This window comes from Cydia amplana, chromosome 18 (genome assembly GCF_948474715.1).
Source record: "Cydia amplana chromosome 18, ilCydAmpl1.1, whole genome shotgun sequence".
Classification (NCBI taxonomy): domain Eukaryota; kingdom Metazoa; phylum Arthropoda; class Insecta; order Lepidoptera; family Tortricidae; genus Cydia; species Cydia amplana.
The window spans coordinates 12,025,847-12,035,190 of record NC_086086.1 but is presented as its reverse complement, the minus strand read 5'-3'; the positions used below and the strand labels follow the sequence as shown (position 1 = coordinate 12,035,190).

At 38.1% G+C, this 9,344-nt stretch overlaps 2 protein-coding genes across 2 annotated transcripts; both read right to left on the bottom strand.

Annotated features, from left to right (window-relative positions):
• Positions 1-693: 693 nt before the first annotated feature.
• Positions 694-3,171, bottom strand: LOC134656617 (uncharacterized). Its single transcript, XM_063512172.1, has one exon. The coding sequence runs from the start codon at positions 3,169-3,171 to the stop codon at positions 694-696; it is 2,478 nt and encodes an 825-aa protein (XP_063368242.1).
• A 96-nt stretch (positions 3,172-3,267) lies between these two features.
• LOC134656616 (uncharacterized) lies at positions 3,268-4,218 on the bottom strand. Its single transcript, XM_063512171.1, has one exon. The coding sequence runs from the start codon at positions 4,216-4,218 to the stop codon at positions 3,268-3,270; it is 951 nt and encodes a 316-aa protein (XP_063368241.1).
• Positions 4,219-9,344: the final 5,126 nt, after the last annotated feature.

The window sequence follows — 9,344 nt, the reverse complement described above, 5'->3', positions numbered from 1 at the left end:
AGTCTCTCATAGAAGCCCCCGAACCATGGTGCTAATTGAGGGATGAAACGCCACTTAATCTTCTTTTCTATACAATAAGGTCGTGTCATAACTTCGGATATTAATTTAAAATTAGTGGCATTGTCAGATGTTACTACTGTGGGTACGTTCCTAGTAGCTATGAATCTTCTTAATGCGAGAAGTCCTTCTTCTGCTGTCAAATCTCTCACTACTTCCAGATGTATGGCGCGTACGGCAAGACAGGTAAATAGGCAAATCCATCTCTTCTTCGTTCCTGATTGGGTTTTAACTAGTATCGGGCCTAGATAATCTATCCCTGTAAAAGTAAAAGGTTCCGTGTAGTTGACCCTTTCAGGAGGTAAAGCCGGTGTAGGCGGTAGTTTAAACGGTCCACCCCGTTGTTTGATACATTGACTACATTTATTTATGACATTAAGAACTCGCTTCTTCCCTTGTGGTATCCAGAAGTTCTGACGAATTATACTAAGAGTGTGGGCGGCTCCGACGTGATAATTATCATTATGAGTTCTCATAATGATATTATCTGTATATGTACTCTTAGGAGGTAGTAAGATTGGATATCGTTTGTCATACGTCCAATTAGCGTATTGGAATCGCCCCTTGCTTCTCAGTATTCCATCTTCATCTATAAAAAGACCTAGATTTCTTTTTAAGCTGACTAGCTTAAAAAGCTTAAGAATAATCAGGAAAAGAGACTTCTTTTCCTGATAGTTCTTCGGGAAAGTACTTAGCTTGGACTTCTTTGATCTCGGAAACCTTAGTATATACGATTCCGATGTCTTCGTGCGTCCCTACTTTAGGTCCAGTTCCTGAGCTGTCCTCTCTATGTGTTGTTTCTTCAGATCCAATACTTAAACTACCAGCTTCAACCTGTATCTCTCTGTCGTCAAGTTCTATTTCCATTGGAATGCTCGACAGACCCTCCCCAACCAAAAGAGAAGTGTTACTTGACGGACTGACAGGCCATTCTACTGGGTCTTTCGATAAGAACTCGGGTCCTGTCAACCATTTCTCCAGTTCCTCCTTTGGCTGTGTGTGCCTGGTAGCCACGTCCGCTGGGTTTAAATCCGTTGGAACATATCGTACTTTCAGTTCTTTATTTTTCTTCATTTCTTGTATTCTTCTTGATACGAACGGTGTTAGAAGTTTATCTGAGTAGTACCAACCGATTACAATCTGACTGTCCGTCCAGAGGATTTGTTCAGTTATTTCGCCTTGTAGTGACTTCTTAACGTACTGGATTAAACGATGACCTATAAGAGATGCGATAAGCTCTAATTTCGGGATCTTCAAATCATCTTGATCCTTAATAGGTATCAGTCTTGACTTTCCTATTACGAAGTTTCTCTGGTTGCCCTGCACTATGTAGACAACCGCTGCATATGCTTTAGTAGAAGCATCTGTGAAGCAATGGATGGAGTAGCTCTTCTGCCGAAGGTTCTCTACACAGCACCGGGGAACACAGATGTCCTTTAAGTTCTTAAGTTCTTTCTGTATGTCAATCCATCTCTTCGCTTCATCTCCAGTTAAAGGGTTATCCCATTTTGATTTAAGTTTCCACAAATCCTGTAGAAGAAGCTTCGCTGATAGTGTAGAGGGTGCTGCGTACCCACAAGGGTCGTACACTGACGCGATGCATTGTAGAACTCCTCTCTTTGTGCTAGGATACTCACGTTCCTTTAGTCGCAAGTGAAGTGTATCTGATTCTAAGTTCCAGTCCAGTCCGAGTACTTTAACTATTCTATCTTGACAGCTGTCTGGAACCTGTTCTATGAAGTCACGTGAGTTGGAGCTCCACTCCCTCAAGTTCATTGACATTCGTTGAAACTCTTGTTTTGTTGCGCTATATAAGTCTATAGCCTCTTCTACAGTATCTGTTCCAGTCACCATATTATCTACATAGATGTCATGAGCAACACGTTGTATACTTTCTAAACTAGATCTAGATAAATGGTATTTAATTGTGGCGTTCAGTAAGAACGGACTGCTGATCACACCGAATGGGACTCTACAGAATCTCATATGTATTAAATTGTTATTTTCTATTGGTTTATCTAGATCCTTGATCCAAAGGAATCTAGTTACGTCACGGTCTTTAACTTGTAAACCTATTTGTAGAAATGCTTTCTCGACATCTGCACAAATACCTATGTTATGTGATCTAAACTTCAACAATATTCCTGTTAACTCTTCCAGCATTAAGGGACCACAGTAAAGACACTGGTTTAAGCTCTTATTGTCCTTGATTTTAGATGACGCGTCGTATACTATGCGCGGAGGCTTATTCTTCTGTTTGACACAGTGATGTGGTAGGTAGTGAACGGGATGACTAGGGCTAATAACCTCTTCCTCCGGTACGACTTCTATTATACCTAATTTCTCTTGTTCCTTAATTAATTCGTCGTACGAAGTCAATGTGTCAGCATCTAGACGATTAATTAAACTGACAAGTCGTCCTAGTGCCAAACCGAAGTTAGGATCCAAGTCTGGAGGGTATTCTACCCATGGCCACGAGACTTGGTATCTGCCATGTTCAAACCGGGTCGTCTCGTTGAAATGACGTAAGGCTTCTTCCTCTCTGCTCTCTTTCGGAGAGTCCACGATGCCAATTGTTTCAAGATCCCATAGTTCCTTTAGGTTTACACCTTCTAATGGTAAGTCAGGTTTGTTTCTTCCTATATCCAAGTTAGTCTGACAATAGGTGATGATTTCCAAGTTATTATCTGTTTCTATCTCTGGTTTTCCACCGAAAGTCCATCCAAACTTGGTGTTAATCATGAAAAGATCTTCCTTTAATTCTATTATCTCGGGTAATAACAGAGATAGATAGTAGTCGTTACCCACTAAAAGGTCTATCCGGTCACCGAAGGATCCATCATCAGCTAACTTATATTCCGGATTCCATAATTTAAGGTCAGGTCCTAAGTATGGAACGCCTCTTGCAATCACAGGGATGACGTTGACATTAATTGAAACAATTTCACCGGTTTGTGTCACCATCTGTATCTTGACTTTGGGACTTTCCACTTCTTGAGGTGTATTGGTACCAAAAACAAATATGGTAAGATGACTATCTTCTATGGTTACCAAGTTGAGTTTCTTTGCGAAGTCCTTTGTAATGTAAGATCTCATGCTTCCTCCATCAAGCATTACCCTACCCTTATGCCTGTTGTTATTTCCTTCAGCAGTTATCTCTATAATGGCTGTTTGCATAACGGTGGGTCGCACATCGTTCACTAAGCCTAGTCACAAAGGAATGGTAGGCCCGGAGGCTCCGTTGTTTTCCTGTTCATTTTTAGATGTTTCCGCTTTGTTCTTCTGTACTTCCGTTGTCTTTATCTGCTTATTTTCTGGAAGTAACCTTGGGCACAGAAGCAAGTGATGGTATCTGTCTCCACAGTGCGTGCAAGGTTTCCTTTCTCTGCACATTCGCCTCTGGTGCCCCCTTCTTATACATCTAAAACAACGAGTCCTAAGTCTATCCATTCTCCCTTTTATTGTCGTGTATCTGTTGCAATCTTGGGAGTTATGTTCTGCTTCACAGAAGATGCATGACTTCTTAAACCTCTTTCCAGATGGTTCCGTTGAAAATTTTCTTTCTTGATTATTTTCAAACTTCCTCTTCCGCCCCTGGTCTCTTGAAAGTGAAGTATAATTGTTTCGCTGTCCATTACCATTATTCTTAAATCTATAATTATTTCTTCCTCTTCCAAATCTAGGGTTATTAAATCTTTCACTGATGTGCAGTGTCTCAGTAGTGTAGTTGCCTGAAGTACTTTCACTTGTCTGAGACATAAATCGACTAGCATCTTCCTTGGCGGATATCAGCTTCTCTAGCTCCTTCCTTATTTCGGGTACCGAGTCATCCTGAACTCTTTTCTTCAACTCATAGACTATTTCTTCGGGGAATTTTTCCAGTATTACAAACCGAAGGTAGCTGTGTGTGTCGTCTTCGCCTAAGGAACTTAACACTCTAAGATGAGTCTCTATCTCGTTCAAAACCTTCCGGCAACTGCTAGTGGAACTGTCGGCAGGCTTGATCTTGCTTAAAGCAGAGTAATGTGCATCCTTAACAAGTTCCACGCGTCCATATCTTTCTTTCAAAGTGTTGACAGCAATGGCGTAGTTCCTGTTGGTGGTTCCTAGCCCTTCGATCAGCTTCTTGGCTTCTCCCTTAACAGCAGAATTGAGATACATGAATTTATCTACATCACTTAGTCTTCTACTATCAACTAAGGAGACGAACTGATCCTAAAACTGGTGCCAGGTTAGAATATCGCCGTGGTACTCTGGTAGATTCAATTTGGGTAACTTCCCCGAGACCGGCATGGTAGCTTCTTTTGATGTGGCTCGAGCTCTTCTAATCCGCACTTGGAGCTCACATAAATCTTCTTCAGCTGCCAGCTGGATCGTAGAAACCCTGGAGATCTCGTCGGCATCAGGCTGGTTAGCCATCTTAAAATAGTTGTTCATTTCGGCCTTTATCCTACTCAAGCTACTCTCTAGCTTGGAGATGACAATTTCTATTTCCAGAAGAAACTCGTCCGTAGGGGAACCAGGTATGATACTCAATATCTCCCTCGCCTTGACAGACAAACTTTCTAAATGGTTGGCAGTAAACCGAAGTGCAGTCTTCAAACCTTCCTCCATGTTGATTAGTAACGTAGATACCTGTAATATACACACACCAAAATAGTAGAACCACATTGCACACCGCTTAATGTACAATGTCCCAGGGAAAATAATTCGAGAAAAAGCATGAATTCTTTGGTTATTTGTAGTATAGCATCGTAGGCATATATTATTTAAAGTTATTCCATAAGCCTTGTATGTGTCCAGCATAACTCAAACTTTCACTTCATATAATTACTTAGATCTAAGGGTTCAACGTTAGTTGGTCGAGGTCGTATGCTGATAGCTCTTGGTAGGTCAATAATCGTTTCGTTTATTTTGTGTAAACAAACCTAGTTATCAATGCAAAATGGACTAAATGTTCCCAAATGTGGAATGTGTACCTATTCGAAAATTAAGAAACTAATATTCTAAGGAAGTTTTAAATACTAGCAAATTTTCTAATAATTATTCATTAAGTCATCACCAAGTCTATTTGGAAATTAAAAGGCTAACTTATTAATCATGATTTGTGTATATTTTGTGTCAAAATAAATGAAGTTAAGTAATCATAGATTGAAAGTGTCTTTATGTTGTAAATGTCACTAAAGAAACCTTCCATCCAATAAAATTAATTTTGTCATTGATGTATATCTCAGGATTGGCCTTACGGGCAATAATATTGTCCACAAAGTTAGCTAACTTTCTTATGAATTTGTAATGCTGAATTAACACTGACTCTAATTTGCAATATTTATTCATTGCTTAATTTGTGTATAAACTATTGATGTATAATAACTCTCAAAGAAAATCTATAATTTCAAAGTGTGTTCACTGTGTTTTAACAAAATCAAAAGTCAAGAAATATCTAACAAAGTATTTATGTCACATAATGATAATCATAGTGTAATCATTTAGTTTTAAGTTTGATATTTTATTTTAATTTTAAGTTTCACTTTATTTGTTTGTATTGTTCTTCAATTACTACAACCTACATCATGTATATATTGAAAAACACTGTCACATATAACCGCTGTAAATTAACACACAAAGCATTCACCAAATTATAAGCATGGGTAAACAGGGTATGGGGCATGGGTTTTGTAAAAAATCAACACACAAATATTTATTTAATCACACATAGCAGAAGCAGTTCTCTAAAATTTGTAAAACTCCAGGCGGCAGGCAATATAGAGAAATCTCAACGTTTGATGAAATTACTGGACTAAAGTTGAAATTCCTTTCCGTTCATATTTAATTTGTTTGAGCACATCTTTGAATTTACTTCTAAATAAGATATTATATCATGATATGAATATACTACTGATAGTCTGGAATATTATTTATTACTCTATCAAAATAATGTTGCTCCGATGATGGCTAGAATTTTACTATAAAGTTAAATTGATTATGATATTTAGTAAAAATATAGTGAAGTACTAATTTTATAAGAATTTACTTATATAATTAATCAAGTAATTAATTTGTTGGACGCATTATTAATTTTAGTTTCTAAACAAATGAAGGTAAATTAAGCAAATATATCACACAATTATATTCAAAATGAATTACTCCTTTCACTAAAGTGCTCGTGAATCTCATATCAAGTATAGATAATATTTATTTAGCGGCGAAATAAGCCCCAAGCAAGGCATATAGTGTAGCAGGCACATGTCCCGGTATGCAGCAGCTTCTCGGTCTTCTCATGAACAAACGCTAGATGAATTTAGGTAGATAACATGTACTTACGGTAAAACAGATGAATCTCGCCTCAGATGACACCGGGCAGACGTCGCGCTGGCTCCGTGGGACGTAGGTTAGGTGGCAGCTATTAGCCTATGGATACCGGAATATTTTGTCAAACAACGCTAAAAACTAAGTTAGTCAGAGAGAGGGACCCTCCCTTTAACTAGATTTTGAAAGTTTTCTCACAAACAGGTCGAGTTCTAACTAGAAGTCTCAAAAGAGTTTGAAAAGGGAACGTGGATAATATATGGCGTCAACATTAATTGGGAAATCGCGTAAATATCTGGTGTCTACATGGTATCTTTATTTGATTCGCATTCTCTAATGAACAATCTAAAAATTTTCCTATTTTAAAATAACTAAAAGAACTTACCCCGCAACAAAAATATAATTATCAACTTTGTCACCGAGTTCTCGAAGTCGTAGTTGAACGAAAAAAGAAGATGGCTACCCACGCTGTGATGTTATGCGCTCGCTGAGTTGACAATACCAATTATACCAACACAACAAACTGAACCGCTTCCAATAATCGTAATTGTGTCGTAGTAAAATAAACCTTAGACTGATGAAAATAAAGCTCATAACGGTCTATTCTTTTAATTTACTTAAAGATGGAATAAAATATGAAAATATAATGATTATTAGGTTTTATACCTATTCAAGTTTATTAATCATTAAATTAATTAAGACGAATAAATAAATGTGTTCTAACATATTAGGTTGTGTTAAATGATTTTAAGATGAAAATAATACCAACGATTGACCAACCAAGCGCTCTACAGTTTACTTTCTCATAAACCCACGTAATTCTAACTTAAATACTATCACATCCATTTTACTCAATAATAATACATAATTAAATTTTCCACGCTATTTTTGACAATTTTCTTGAGTATATCCCTTTTTCCGAAATTAATTATATTTTTTGTACTCCGTGGTTGTTCCGGTCGTCGCTCTGTGTTGCCATTCTAAAATTTCTTCAGTATCGATGATTATGAATCGAATGAGTCAAACAACATTCGATCTCTTCATTGATCGAATCGAATGCTTATCGATTGATTATATTCGCAATTCGTCATTAAGTTTAAATCGGTTTCTTGTTGTTTCTCTTTTACACCTTAAGTAGAAATTAATACTTAGCTTATGAACTATGTATTAACCTAATCTCGTATCTGAAATGGACATTAAATAACAAACACATTATCAGTTATTCACCCGTTCTGATCAATGCGATCCTGGTATCTGAAATAAATTTCTTCTATTTCCTGAAAGCTCGAAGAACAACATCGACTATTTTTTGGCCCATATCACGAGTTTTAGGCATAGATTCATACATCTCAGCATCATTCCACCATGTCGCGACACGCCTTTGTCATTATGGGAATGTTATGTAACTACAGTGGTAGAGTGAATGAGACTTGACAAGGCGTCGCGATGGTATGAGATAAAGATGTTTGAATCTTACCTTTATCTCCTAGTATAAGCCTTGAGGTTCCCACGTCTATGCCCTCGGACAACTCGTGCTCCTCGCATGATAGGCCACGCCTGCGGGGTTCCAGCGCACCACCTAAGGGTTTTAAGTGATCTATGACATCACCGTTATCACTGAGTATCTCGGATATCTTTTGGGGTTTCACGAAGCTACTAATACAAGTTGGCATGATGAAGATATGGTGGGTACATGCGTCTAATAGAGATTCAGTCGGTCAGTAATGTCGTGGAGACTCTGCTAAGTTACTTGGTCAGTTAGTCCGTAATGTCCCGTAGATCATACACGCTGATTAGACTTCAAGGCATTAAACACCACAAGTGGTTGCCGTTACGGATAAGATACATTCGAGGCGTTAACACCACCAAATGGTCGCCGATATAGTCAAGGCGTGAACGCCGCACGGGCCGCCGTCATATAGATATGTCTCGTCAGACTTGTTCCAGGCATTAGCGCCCCCTTTACAGGCTGCCGATATTGAACCATTCTCCTCCTCCATCTCCTCGTCGACCCTATCTAAGTTGTGGTCACATCTATCCAGTTACGGGGACAAACATTATAGAAGTAATTCTCATGGAGGATCTTAGGTATCAAGAGTCAGGAAACTAGTAGTGAAACAAATTAGCTACATTATGAGTTCACATTACATGATCAGGATAGAGAGCAAAACAAATACAAACAAGTGGAGAATACTCAGCTTTAGGGGGACCAGCCCATGTGGTTCCCTGCTTCGTAGGATGAACATAACCTCTAACACACTTCACTGTTCCTCTCGGAATGGCGACAAAGTATGATATCTCATTAGCTACGTGTACGGAGACAGTGATGACCATAGAGACTTCCATAGACAATGAAGATTATGACCATAGAGACTTCCATAGACCATGAAGCTTGTTTACTCACCATAGATACACTACTCCCTGGTAGGGTTGCCAGCGGTGAATATTGCTGTTAAACGTCATCGCAGTGCCTGGCACTCGCGACACCCTCAATCGACTCTGCTTGAAGCATTAATTTACAGCGCTATTCTTTAGTTAAGACAATATTCCAATAAATAATTTCATATAAGTACAATAACCAGAAAAAAAAACATAACACATCCTGTATATTTCCCTCATATTACATCACCCTGTATATTTCCAACATATTACATCACCCTGTATATTTCCAACATATTACATCACCCTGTATATTTCCAACATATTACATACATGTAATCCCCATTCAACAAATACATTACAGTAAATTCTCATTCAACAAGATAAGTACTCAAATATTCCTCCACTCGATACGTCACCACAAATTATCTATAATAAACGTTTTATTCTTCCACTCTTTAATAAATCCTTTATTCTCCTGCTCGACTCATCAACAATAATCCTCTTCTATATTTCCTTTATACTCCCACTCGATTCTTCCATACTAATCATATTATATAAAATAAAACCTTTATTCACCGACTCAACTCTTCAACATC